This window comes from Schistocerca nitens, chromosome 7 (genome assembly GCF_023898315.1).
Source record: "Schistocerca nitens isolate TAMUIC-IGC-003100 chromosome 7, iqSchNite1.1, whole genome shotgun sequence".
NCBI classification, from domain to species: Eukaryota; Metazoa; Arthropoda; class Insecta; order Orthoptera; family Acrididae; genus Schistocerca; species Schistocerca nitens.
This window is the reverse complement of record NC_064620.1, coordinates 218,024,694-218,039,130: the sequence shown is the minus strand read 5'-3', so window position 1 is coordinate 218,039,130 and position 14,437 is coordinate 218,024,694. Positions and strand designations below refer to the sequence as shown.

Genomic DNA, 14,437 nt, shown 5'->3' with positions numbered 1-14,437 from the left:
GTGCCTCACTTTTACCACTCTAAGTACTTTCCTCATCCTAGCACAAACCTTGAGGACGTCGCTATCTTCAGATGAATGCACCCTTGAATGAGGGACTGATGACCTCACTGTTGAGTCCTTTACTCCTCCTCCTCCTCCCCCCCCCCCCCCCCCCAATCAACCAACAAACTGTAAAAATCTTTGACCACTTACCTGGTGATGTGAAAAATATGAGGACCATCCAGAAAGTAACGAACGTTTGCACTTACAATCTGTGCACCTGTTTTGTGGCAGCCACTCATTTGTTTCTGGTGTTTAGTGTGATATGGACAGTTACCATGTGCAGTTGTATGTCGGGTCTTGTCAGTGGTAAGTGCAGAGAGAACTGTTACCATCGCAGTGCCAATAGTGAATCCTACCGAGTGTGAGGTGGTTTAGTTTTCTGCAGGCAGGAAATGTTAGAAACCGTAATGTTCACCACAGACTTGTTAACATTTATTGTGAAGGTGTAATGAATGCAACCAGTGTCTGAAAGCGATGCATAATATTTAAGAAAGGGAGAAGAGATGTTCATCACAAAGAGAGATCAGAGTGACCCTCCATCATCACAGGTGCACTGAAATGGGCATGAAATTGTCACTCAGTTCTTAAGGGTACCACAAAATCCCTGCTCGGTGGGTGCCACGCATGCATACTCATGGATGACAAAGGGGCAAGTATGTGTGCTGCATTAGTGCCCTTGGAGTGTTGTGAAATGGATGGCAACATGTTCATAGACCAAATTGTCACTGGAAATGAAACAGATGCTGGGTCATTGTCTGGATAATCTGTGCACAGATTTGAAATGCTATACAGTGCTATGTTAACCAGGTCACATCAGTGCTCCTCCAACATGATTTCTTGTGATAACGAGATTTATACCACTGTAAAGTGCTGCAGTACATTTCATGAAGATCTTAAAGAAACTGGAAGTACTTAAGTCATCAACGGCTTGATTGTGCAAAGTGCCAGTTGCTCAATATCTGCAAACTCGAATATCAGTACCTTTGGGCAGTATTTCAGATGTATAGGTCCATATTTTTCCTAAATACAGTTTATGCCCAAAAACTGAAGTTCTTTTTATTATAAATGTTGGCTTTTCAATGTATGTTTTGTTTTTCAGCTCGGTCCAAATGTGAGCATTGGCAGTGGAGCAGTTGTTGGACCAGGTGTTCGTGTACGTGAATCTATCGTCCTTTCGGGTGCACACATTGCTGACCACTCTCTAGTGCTTCACAGTATCATTGGTCGTGGCAGCAGAGTGGGAAAATGGACTCGGGTAGAGGGCACTCCCTGTGATCCAAATCCAAATAAACCGTTTGCAAAGATGGACAATCCTCCTCTGTTTAATTCAGACGGTCGTCTCAACCCTTCCATCACTATACTTGGTGAGTTGAGTTGTTACTTTGAATTTCTTGTCTGGATAGCTATAAGGAAAGATGCCCATAGATAAAATTACATATAAAGTCTTGTCTTTAATTACATTCTTTTGCAAGAAGAAATTTGCTGTGTCGTTTATTTAAGAGAAAAATGTATTATTGACTAAAAAAAAGTAGGTGTAATTGCCAGTCATAAGACTAGAGAAATAGCAGTGTCTCCTGAAACATCAGTCCCAATTGTTGTAGAAGTGTACTACTGAAAGAAGTTAACATATAAAATGCTACAATTAATAAAGTTATTGTTTCATGAAATTATATGTATAACATCAGATGTTACAGTTTTGTATTTTGTGTGTGTGTGTGTCTTCCATAGTACTAATTTGGGAGTGCATTGCTCTCTCTGTTTGTCACAACAATGGGCTGGGTTTATAGGTGCAATAGCATGCCGCAGTAGTTTGTAGGAGCGTGTGTCCGATCGGGTGTGTACATTGAGTACTACATACATATTTTGTGTATATAGTACTGGCTCATTGTCAGACGAGTTGTGTTAAACTGTTGCTATTCAGGATGTTAAAAAAATTGCTGAACACTTTGAGAGATAGTAAAAAAAAAGTCTAAACATGGGCTCAGAGCACTTGTCCATCTTTGCTACTGTGAAACACTTCTATTGACCAACTGTTCAATGCTCTTTTGGTATGTATTTTAGAGCTCATGTTTACCAGACACTTTTTCTTGTTTAGGTGGGTAGTACCACATCTCAAAATACTTGACACTTCTTTTGACACCCTGCACATGTCATGTGAGATGGAGGAATGAATTTCATAATTGGTCAACATGTTTGTCCATGTGTATCATTCCAAATAAAGTTTGTGGGCTTGCTCCATAACAGAATAATGGGGTTGAGTTTACAATGACAAAAACTTACTACCACGATATTTTAGTGCGGAGTTTACTTGTCATCTTCATGTGTGGAAGTACACCGAGCTCCCCTATTCAAAATTCCAATTGGCAAGTGTGTGATGTACCTACTTGTCACTGCACAGGTGCGTCTATTGCAAGCCTGAACACTGCTGCGGACGCCCTCTATGATGAGAGCTCACCTCATCAATATCAGACTTATCAGCTTCACAGGGTAAAATCACATAATGATGTTAGCTACCCACAACACAGAGTTTTTCTATAACAGGATCCAATTAATTATCTCCTGTGCTAATTGATAAAGGCCTGTCAGTTTATTTCCGTTGATAACAGAGTTCCAAATTTTGAAATATGAACACAATTTTTGTTTCATTGTATTTAATCAGAGGACTAGTATAAATACAGTGTGCTGCAATAGCATATTTGCTAGCTTGGAGGAGGCAGGTTTGCCACTGGCATTCCACAATGTGCTCCTGGACATGTAAGCCATTTTCCATATGTATGATTTGCCGCGCTCACACAGAATCTTATAAATAGCTGCCTTGCTCAGCTCTAAGTCGTCTCAAACTGATCTCACAAGTGGCAAGATCTTTGATGTAGTACTTTAATCTATGTTTTGTTAGTACTCTGCTCTACTAGGCATAAGCAGACAGACATGATTAACGAAATCATGTCTTATCACCATCAAAATCTCAAATTATATAATGCAGTATTGCTTTTTGGTTAATATGACTGTTATAGGCATGTTGGTGACTATTGTCCCATTGTTGAGCCAGCAGGGGATATTTAATTTCCTGACAATTCCATGTGATCAGGGAGATGTGCACAGTTACCATCTTCAGATGTGTGTCCTTGGTCTACAGATTTGTGAAATGTTTACCACACTTTATGCCACGGCAGTTGGCAAGAAAGCAGCAACCTGAAAAACACTTCCTCTTACTGTAATCTTGTTGATGCGTAGAGATCAAGTATGCAGACTCTTTTTGTCACCTTGAAAGTTTCTAAAACATACTTTAAACTGTTGCAGCAACTTAAAATCACAAAGGTTAGGTGCAGAAAGTCTACATTTCGAAGTTAATTTTTCGTAGGTAGCACTTAATACTTTTACTTACAACTTGTAACTCTGTGCTTGTGAAAGCCAAAAATTTCTTTCTGTACAGAGTTACGGGCCCAGGTTATAATTCTCTCTCTCTCTGTCTCTGTGTGTGTGTGTGTGTGGAAAGGGGAGAGGGGGGGGGGGTGCAGTCAAAACTTCAAACTTATGGTTAATCAAGTGCTTTTGTTTCATTTTCATCTGCAGGTGAAATTTTTAAATTCATGTTCACATCTGTATTTAATAAAATCTCAGATTCTTCATCTCAAATTTCTGTTTCAGGATGCAGTGTAACAGTTCCTTCAGAAGTAATACTTCTGAATTCAATTGTACTACCCTACAAGGAACTGACACGGAGTTTCAAGAATGAAATTATCTTGTGAAGCACAAAGTATTAGTTTTGTAAACAAATCATCTGATAGCACAAAACTATTAAATATATTTTCAAAAAAGCCTCATTCTATTCATTGTGCTGTGTAACTTCTATAATAATCATTTGTGTGCAGTATCTGACAACATTCATCACTTCTACCCAGCTTAAGCTAGTACATTAGTATTAAAAAATCAAATTTTGTTGTGTCAGTTACTAAATAACACCAGAAGCTAACTCCAAGATAAGCCATATACAAACAGCTATTAGTAAATGTGCATTTTAAGAATTTTCAGGAATATCTGTGATGGCAAATACTTGAACAGAATATCGATAAATACCTTTTTTATGAAATTCATTTGGTAAATAAAATAATTGATGGTCCGGGATGGAATAACAACAATATGGAAAGGATGGGTTGCTATTTACCACGTAGAAGAGGCATTGAGTCACAGACAGGCACAATGAAAAAGCAGCTAAAATATTAAAGCTTTTATCATGACTTGGCGGGCACAGGAAACAGTTGGCAGTTGCATAATTGAGAGGCTGTTCTTGGGGGAGGGGGGGGGAGGAAGAAGGTAGAGAAGAGAACTATGTGTGTGACGGCAGAGTACGAATGTGTAGTACTGGAGTAGAAGAAGGGAAGGGATATGCAAGTGGAGGACAGGGACTAGTGAAGATCGAGGACAGAGAGTTACAGGAGCGTAGGATATATTGTAGGGACCACCTGTGCAATTCAGGAATGTTGGTGGTGTTGGGAAAAATCCAGATGGCACAGGTTGTGAAGCAGTCATTACAGTGTAGTACATCATGTTGGGAGTGTCATGTTCAGTGCCATCTGTCTCCTGGTCACAGTCTGGCTGTGGCCAGTCATGCAGATATGTGGTGCAGCTAAGTTTGTAGATTACGCGGCTGCTTTCTTTCACAGATAGCCTTTGATGGAGTAGGAGATGGCAGTGACAGGACTGGAGGAGGTGATAGTGAGAGGATATAAGGAAAGTGTCTTACATCTGGTTCTATTGCAGAGATGTGAACTATAAGACAAGGAGTTTAGGCCCAAGGTGAAGCAGAAACAGACAAAGATGTTGCGTAGGTTGGGTGGGTGGTGGAATACCACTGTGGGAGGGGGATGGTTGGGGGAAGAATATTACTCATTCCATGGCTGCAGGATAAGAGGTACTCAAAATTGTGCCAGAATATATGATTCACTTGCTCCAGTCCTCTTTAGTACTGAGTCACAAGAGGGGGGGGGGGTGTTCCTTGGTGGCTATATGATAGATTTGTGGTTGATGGTAGGTGGCTGAAGAGATAAGGCACAAGAGATCAGTTTCTGGACAAGTTGGAAAGGTTAATTTCAGTTTGTGAGGACCTCGGTGACACCAATGGTATATTTAAAGAAAAATGCTTGTCATTGCAAATTCCCTGACCATAGGTCATTAGCTTGTATGGAAGGGATTTCATTGACATCTGCAGCTACATCAATACTCTGCAAATCACACTTAAATGCCTGGCAGAGGGGTCATCGAACTACCCTCACAATAGTTCTCTATTATTCCAGTCTCGAACAGTGCGCAGAAAAAACAAACACGTATACCTTTCCGTGTGAGCTGATTTCCCTTATTTTATTATTATGAAAGTTTCCCCCTATGTAGTTCAGCGTCAACACAATGTGGTCACATTCGGAGGAGAAAGTTGGTGATTGAAATTTTGTGAGAAGATCCTGCAGCAAAGATAAATGCCATTGTTTTGACGATGTCCACCCCAAATTCTGAATAATGTCAGTGATACTTTCTCCCATATTTCTCGGTAATACAAAACATGCTGCTCTTCTTTGAACTTTCTCAATGTACTCATTAATCTTATCTGGTAAGGATCCTATACCATGCAACAGTACTCCAAAAGAGGACAGACAGGCATAGTGTAGGCAGTCTCTTTATTAGGTCTGTTGCATCTTCTAAGTGTTCTGCCTTCCCCACAACATTTTCTGTGTGTTCTTTCTCATTTAAGTTGTTGGTAATTGTAATTCTGATGTGTTTAGTTGAATCAACAAACTTTAGATTTGACTGATTTATTGTGTAACCAAAATTTAACAGATTCCTCTTGGCACTCATGTGGATGACCTCACACTTTCCATTATTTAGGGTCAGTTGCCAATTTTCTCATCATATAGATGTCGTGCAAGATTTTGCAATTTCTTTTGATGTTCTGATGACTTTACTAGATGATAAACAACAAATCATTTGCAAACAACCTAAGACAGCTGCTCAGATTGTCTCCTAAATCGTTTATATAGATGAGGAACAGCAGAGGGCCTTTAACACTGGCTTGGGGAATGCCAGAAATCACTTCTGTTTTACTCGAAGACTTTCCATCAATTGCTAAGAACTGTGACCTCTCCTTCAGGAAATCACAAATTCAGTCACATAACTGAGATGATATTCCATAGGCACGCAATTTGACTACAAGCTATTCCTGAGGTACAGTGTCAAAAGCCTTCTGTAAATCTAAAAATGAGGCATCAATTTGAAATTCCGTGTCAACAGCACTCAACACTTTGTGTGAGTAGAGAGATAGTTGTGTTTCACAAGGACGATGTTTTCTAAATCTGCGTTGACTGTGTGTGTCAATAGACCATTCTCTTTGAGGTAATTCACAGTGTTCATATCTGTTCCAAAAACCTGCTGCATGCTGACATTAATGATATGGGCCTGCAATTTAGTGGATAACTCCTACTTCCATTCTTGAATATCGGTATGACCTGTGCAACATTCCAGTCTTTGGGTACAGATCTTTTCTCTAGCGAGCGGTTGTATATGATTGTTAAGCATGGAACTATTGCAATCAGTATACTCTGAAAGGAGCCTGATTGGTACACAGTCTGGACCATAAGACTTGCTTTTTGTTAAGTGACTTAAGTTGCTTCACTACTCTGAGGATATCTACATCTAAGTTACTCATGTTGGCAGCTGTTCTTGATTTGAATTCTGGAATAATTTTAGAAGGCTCTGTTTAGTAGCATTACATCAATAGTATTTCCACTGCTATCACCCAGAGAAGGCATCGACTATGTCTCGCCAGTAGCATATTTTACATATGACTAGAATCTCTCTGGATTTTATGCCAGGTATTGAGACAAAGTTTCGGTGTGGAAGCTATTATAAACATCTCGCATTGAAGTCTGCACTAAATTTTGAGCTTCTGTGAAAGATCACCAATCTTGGAGATTTTGTATTCATTTAAATTTGACATACTTTTTTCGTTGTTTCTGCAACAGTGTTCTGATCCATTGAATGGTCCAAGAGGTATCAACTGCATCATTCATTAATTTATTTGGTATAAATGTCTCAATTGCTGTTGATACTATTTCTTTGAATACAAGCCACATCTGGTCTACACTTACATTGTTAATGTGGAAGGAGAGGAGATCGTCTTTCAGGAAAGTGTCAAGTGAATTTTTATCTGCTTTTTTGAATAGATATATTTTTCATTTATTTTTGGAAGATTTTGGTGTTACATTATTCAATCTTGCTACAATCACCCTGTGTTCACTAATCCCTGTATCCATTTTGATGCTCGTTATTATCACAGCATTATTTGTTGTTAAGAGGTCAAGCGTGTTTTCTCAATTGTTTATATTTGAGTGGGCCCATGAACTAACTGCTCGAAATAATTTTCAGAGAATGTATTTAGCACAATTTCAGATGATATTTGATGCGTTACTCTGGATTTAAACATGTATTTTTGCCAACATATTGAGGGAAATTGAAGTCGCCACCAACTATAATTGTATGAGTCGGGTACATGCTTGAATTAGACTCAAGTTTTCTCTGAACCTTTCAACAATTGTATTATCTGAGTTGGGAGGTTGGCAAAATGATGTGATTATTATTTTATTCCACTTGCCAAAAATTACCTTCTCCCACACTAACTCATAGGAATTATCTACTTCAATTTCGCTACAAGATAAACTACTTCTAACAACAACAAACGTGCCACTGCTAACTGTTTAACCTATCCTTTTTGAACACCACTAGATCCTTCACACAAATTTTGGCAGAACTTATCTCCGGCTTTAGCCAGCTTTCAGTGTCTGTAGCAATTTTACCATCAGTGGTTTCTATTAGTGCTTGGAGCTCTGTTACTTTCCCAACACAGCTACGACAATTTACAACTGTTATATCAATAGTTCCTGATCTTCTTAAGGGATCAAACTGCTGAGGTCATCGGGGTCCATAGACTTACACACTACTTAAACTAACTTATGGTAAGAACACCACACACACACCCATGCCCAAAGGAGGACTCGAACCTCCAATGGGAGGGGCCACGCAATCCGTGACATGGTGCCTCAAACCGCACAGCTGCACTTTATCAGTCTGCCAAGTAAGTAACAGTTCTTTGACACATTTGTATTGTATATTTCTATATTTGCATTGTACAGGGTGGTCCAAAAGTCCGGAAACACACTGATAAAATCTAAATGGAGTAGCAAACAAGGATACTGAGTCCCTACACATGAGGAACGGGAAGGGGGAAACTTTATAGGATATCCCACCAACATGGTGGCCATCTTGAAAGCTGCCATCTTGGATTCAACTCCAAAATTTCAAATGGGAATGTGGTCATGTGACATATCAAACAGAGAGAGAATTTCACCAGAAAAACAATGCTGTTGTTATTTTAAACATAGCTTTATTCATTCTCGGGTTATAGCCAGTTACTTGCGGCAGCAGTGGGACGCTCGGCAGCATGAGTATTACGTACTGAGAAGTCATAAAATGGAGTCTGAAATGGTGCAAAGTGACTATCCCATGCCTGATATGTTACACGTGTTTAACTATTAGGTATTATTTACTCATGCTAAGGTTTTAATCATTGTTTCCTTATTTACATGTTACAAAATGTCCTTAACACATGAAGAACACATTGAAATCATCTTGATATCAGGAGAAAGAAGCACATGGGTCATTGCTGATGATTTCAACAGTCGTCACCCAACCAGACAGCCCACCAGTCACAGCCGCAGTTGCCAAGCTTTTGGCCAAATTCCGAGCAACAGGTTCTGTCGCGGATAAACCTAAGGATGGAAGACCAAAATCCGCCACCGATGAAGCAACAACAGTGAGCATGTTGGCATCATTTAGCAAGAGTCTGCAACGGAGTACTCGTCGCCTGTCACAAGAATGTGGGGTTAGCTGTACCTCCATACTGCAAATTTTATCGCAGTACAAATGACACCCGTACAAAATTCAACTGCTCCAACACCTGAACGAGGATGACCCAGACCATCGGGTACAGTTCGCAGAATGGGTGACACAGCAGCAGCAGATAAACCCCCATTTCCCCTATCAGTTGCTGTTGAGTGATGAACAAGCAGAGTCACAGATAGTGGTCAGACACAAATTCGCACTGGATTGATGTTGACTCCTTTGGATTTTTATCTTTGGGGTCATGTCAAAGCACTGGTTTATTCTGTGAAAATATGGGATTTGCAGCACTTTGTTGATGCATGTGGTCAAATTCAGCCAGATGTGCTGGTCAAAGTTCATCAGGACTGGGTTCGGAGGATAGCATTAACAATCCAACATAATGGACAACATATAGAGCCATTCCTATGACTGTTGGTGGTCTCTCGGGACTGTGTAACATTGGCGTAATGTCTCTTTGGCACATAACACACATGCTGCCGAGCGTTGCACTGCTGCCGCAAGTTATTGGCTATAACCCAAGAATGAATAAAGCTATGTTTAAAATAACAACGGCATTGTTTTTCTAGTGAAATTCTCTATCTGTTTGATATGTCACATGACCACATTCCTATTTGAAATTCTGGAGTTGAATCCAAGATAGCGGCTTTCAAGACGGCTGCCATGTTGGTGGCATAGCCTATAAAGTTTCCCCCTTCCCGTTCCTCGTGTGTAGGGCCTCTGTTTCCTTGTTTGCTACTCCATTTGAATTTTATAAGGGTGTTACCGGACTTTTGGACCACCCTGTATATCTTTATGTTAAGGCAGTAAGCACTCTAGCTGGCACGAAAGGTCCACTCTCCTTAACATTAAAAATTCAATAAAAACATTTAACTATTTTTCAGTTAAATTATATGTTTCATCTTCACATGACACCATTCCTAATTCAGACATTATCACTACAATTTGTAGTAAGACAGGTGGAACAAAGATGCATTTTTCACATCACAACCACTCAGCTGCATAGTATAGTTCTTGTTGAAATTAAGTATATATGCTTGCCAAGATTTGCATCGTTTTTGATCTGATTAATGTTAAGGTTGGATCTGAGAGCACCAAGTTCCATAAATTTCAATTTAAGCTGAGTTCCAAATTTTCGCCCAAAACATTGCACAGTTAATGCATATTATGTAATTTTCAGACTCTCGGTATTCTGCAGTTACAAGAAGGAACATACTAATGATGCACTTTATCCCACAAATGTATTACCAAGCTCAGAAATTGTTAGTAACTGAAAGTAAACACATATTATGCACCTTTATTTCCTCTATCGTTTGTGAAACACTAGGTGGTGGATTATATTTCAGTGCTCTTGGTGAGGCATTTATGAACTTAATTTGTCTTTCCTACAGAGCATAGTGTTGCTGTTGCCAGAAACAAAAGTGTTATCAGACTTCAGTTACTGATGTATAGGAGACTGGTACAAATCGCTTAGTGTCAGCAGACTGAGCCACTAAAAGCCCTTAAGATGAATAAGCTGTACAAACTATGCTCCCATAACTCTACAACAGGGAACTAACGAGCAATTCAAAGGGCAACTTTACGACTAGCTACTATGTACTTTAAAATCTCACTCAGTTTCAACAGTTCCAAAAATTTTGACTTTTAAATCCACAAAGGGAAATATTCAAAATGTGATCTGATAACGTCAATTCTGTAATTCATTACTGAAAATTACTCCTTAAAATACCTCTTGGGGTGACCATTTCAGAGCCTGAATTTCAACCTTTGCATGGTCTTCAGTGTAGCATTCATTTCTGGAGCATCAAATTTTCCCACAGCCTATTAGGAACTTGAGACAGTATTCACTCTGCTATTACATAATTCATGTAATAGAACAAAATTAACTTCATTTTCTGGTGCACAGGTGTGCCACATTCATCCTTTCTGTACTTTTTCGATACCTTTTACAGGTGGTATTGGCTGATTGGAACCTCGCTATTGTTGTTTACAGGGCTCTCAGGTGTCCAGCTGGATGCGATCGTTGAAGTCCCACGATATTTCGGCGAATAACCTTTCTGCCATCATCAGGTGGTTCTGATGGAATGGTTATTTGCCGAAATATCGCGGGACTTCAACGATCGCATCCGGCTGGACACCAGAGAGCCCTGGAAACAACACATACGCCAGGAAGGCGTCCAATCACATAACTCGCTATTGTTGTCAACTGGATAGACACTCCTAAATATTATTTGTCACCAACATTTAATTTAAAGGCTTTGGTCTTTTTTAGTCTATTCTGTGTACTTTTTAAGCCTTACTGAGTACAAAAAAGGAGCTTCAGACAGCTACACTTCTCGTTACCCGAAGAAAAAAAGCAATTCACGTGACTGCAAGATGTTTGAGTTTTGTTCAGAGTATACAGGTAATTTTCTTGAGAAATCTCAAGCAAGAATTATTTTAAAAAATACTATTAAATGACTCCTGCAATAAATGAAAAGTGAACTGAACCCTTAAGGAAAAACTATTTTATGAACAAATTGAGGAAGAATGAGATTTTTCACTCTGCAGCGGAGTGTGCGCTGATATGAAACTTCCTGGCAGATTAAAACTGTGTGCCCGACCGAGACTCGAACTCGGGACCTTTGCCTTTCGCGGGCAAGTGCTCTACCAACTGAGCTACCGAAGCACGACTCACGCCCGGTACTCACAGCTTTACTTCTGCCAGTACCTCGTCTCCTACCTTCCAAACTTTACAGAAGCTCTCTTGCGAAACTTGCAGAACTAAAGTTTCAAATTGAGGAAGACCTGCATTTAAGGTAATTTTGTAGTTAATGCTTTCATGGGCTATGGGGGATACATTTTCCAATAAATGTATTTCTTAAGTGATTGAGGGAACGCAGCTTGCCAAGTATAGTTACCACAAAATTAATCTGTCATTCTGGCCCTTGGGAAGCATACTTGCCATCAACTTAGAGGTATCCCAAAGCTTTTGGGAATATGTCTTACCACCTCTGCCTATGCCTGACTTCTTCTGGTAGTACACTTCACCAGATGTATAAAAACTGGTACAACAATCTGTTTGTTGGTCGTGTCTGAACATATTGCTTTGCTTCTGCAATATATATACGTTTATTGCACGATAAAGTTTCCAGTACTGTTTTCACCTTGTAGTAAGTAAACTTTAATATTGGTAACAAATATTTTTTAAGTAAAAGAAAACATGAAATAAAAACAGACAACATTTCAGTATTTTTTACATGTAATAGCAGCAAAGTTTTAATACGTCACAAAGGTGCCGTGGTGATACCTGATTACAAAAAAATGCGCCTGCGAACAGGTTAAGTTGGAAAAAACCAAAGGAGAAAGTAAAATATGTAACCACCTCAAGCAGGTTACTTATTACCTTTATTGTTAACCATCAACAATTTCAGAATAGTGCATACAAATTAAACATACAGAATATTAGGACACATCTAAATAAAGTAATTGTGAAATGGTAACGTTAAAGCAGTGGAATAGTTTCGAGATCACAGTTTTACTTCCTACAAAGGAAGTTTGTCAGCCAAAGAACAAGAAAGCCCAGTACCATCAGGCTCAACATTTAATGATTTCACCACACCATTTTCAATTATCATTGAATACCGCTTTGAACGGGTGCCCCCCAAAGGTGGTAAATTTGTATCCAGTGCCAATGCTTTTGTGAATGATGCATCAGGATCAGCCAGCATCCGGACCTGCAGATAAAAGAATTTATATGAGAAACGTTTTTGCAATGACTCCAACAAATTGACTAGTCTCACAACAACAAAAAATGTAAGTAATAGGCAATTGCTTCTTCTGTAAAGGAAACAATAATGGATCAGTACAATATGATGGTTCCATCTTAAATTTTTCCATTTGTGGGCTCAACGTTTATTAGCTGATCTCCCTTGAAATTGCTTGTACAGGGTACATGCCCCAGTCAGGGCATGGAACATAATCAAAGTAGTATGTGAATAAAAGTACAATAACATTCTTCTGCCTATGTGACCAAGTCTTGATGTGATAAAACTGAACAATTTGGTTGCTAGTTTTCATTACCTGCAATAGTAACCAAACTGATGTCACACAAACAGAAGAATTTTGTTGAAAAGTTCTCTCCCCACAAAAGCCTGCATTTTTCTCTCTTTCTACACACTTTTATACGAAAACTGCATTAAATTGGTGATCAATTGATAGTGAAAAACTTATGCGACAATCTGAAAGTGAAAGCTGATTTTTTGTTCCCCCAACCTTCCAACATATATACAATGGTTAGAGCCCCTAGTATACTAAGCTCTGACATACCAATAACTTGAGTGTAATACAGAAAGAACATAATTGGTGAAAGTTTAAGATAATACATTCAATAAATATTTGCAAAGTTAGAAATTTTTACATCTCTGATCAATAATTAAGTATAATGACAGCTACCCAGTTCTCAAAATAAGGAGACAATGATACATCATGTATAGTCAATATCATTTATAATGATATCACTTAACGATGTATTGGCAAAATCTAACCATTGTGTATTAATCCTACCTGAATGGTACATAAAAAAAATAGATCACTTAGTACGACATAGCTAGTTATGACATTTTTTACATTACATTTTCAAAGAAATATATGGGCTATAATGTCCAATGTTCATTTGTATTTGTTACATATTTGGGGATTACTAAAAATAAAGTAATGCTTACCTCTGAACTCTTTATTTGTACAGTCAAATCAATATGGGTCAAACAGGCAATGCAGGCATTGCAAAGAGTAGAGATTTTAATACTGAATGAAAGTCACAAATGATGCGATGATTATAAAATGGGGAAACAAACATCAGCATTGGAAATGAATTGGGGTGTGTCACATTCAACAATGTTTACAATTTGTGGAGACAGAAAATATAGTCTCTACAAATGACAAAGAGGTGTTCAAACTAATGCATCGTCAAATGCAAAATGCATAAGCACATCTTGAGGGCAAAAAGCAAATAAAGATAAAAGATTACCTTAAGTAAGACATTATACTGTAGTACACATTAAGATATTGCATTTTAAAGCTAAAGCAACTCATTAAAAATCTAAACAACACAGTCTTCGCTGTAGTCGTAGGAAACTAGAAAATTAGTTTCCAATATATGTTACTTTTTTTTAAAGTACAGAAGTAGAATAATAGTGCATTTGTTTTGATGTTTTGTGGTTATGCTTGTTAGATATTTTTAGTGAGTTAGGTACAGTACATTACATTTGTACATTTTAAAAGGAAACATAGGAAAAAGTGCAAGCCTTTGTCTAGTTTATGTACAGAATACTATCTTTTCATTTTGGCACCGCTGATTAATTTTTTAAAAGATACGGTAACTGGAATGAAGTTTTGTCATTCACAACTATTTTACTATGCAGCACTTACATTAAATCTCAAACAAGTCTAACATTTTATCTCATTCATTATC

General features: G+C 38.5%; 2 protein-coding genes across 3 annotated transcripts in view; one reads left to right on the top strand and one right to left on the bottom strand.

Annotated features, from left to right (window-relative positions):
• LOC126194760 (mannose-1-phosphate guanyltransferase alpha-A) overlaps window positions 1-3,859 on the top strand; it is a 43,359-nt gene extending 39,500 nt beyond the window's left edge. The window contains exons 6-7 of one of the 2 annotated variants that reach the window (XM_049933043.1): window positions 1,142-1,406; window positions 3,691-3,859. In XM_049933043.1, the coding sequence (XP_049789000.1) occupies window positions 1,142-1,406; window positions 3,691-3,791 (366 nt within the window). In that variant the 3' untranslated portion in view covers window positions 3,792-3,859. The remainder of the gene's footprint in view (window positions 1-1,141; window positions 1,407-3,690) is intronic. The other variant, XM_049933042.1, reaches the window with a different exon arrangement.
• Window positions 3,860-12,333: 8,474 nt separating this feature from the next.
• The window catches only part of LOC126195419 (peroxiredoxin-5, mitochondrial), a 39,883-nt gene continuing 37,779 nt past the window's right edge, over window positions 12,334-14,437 (bottom strand). The window contains exon 4 of the mRNA XM_049934026.1: window positions 12,334-12,701. Coding sequence (XP_049789983.1) covers window positions 12,510-12,701 — 192 coding nt within the window. The 3' untranslated portion in view covers window positions 12,334-12,509. The remainder of the gene's footprint in view (window positions 12,702-14,437) is intronic.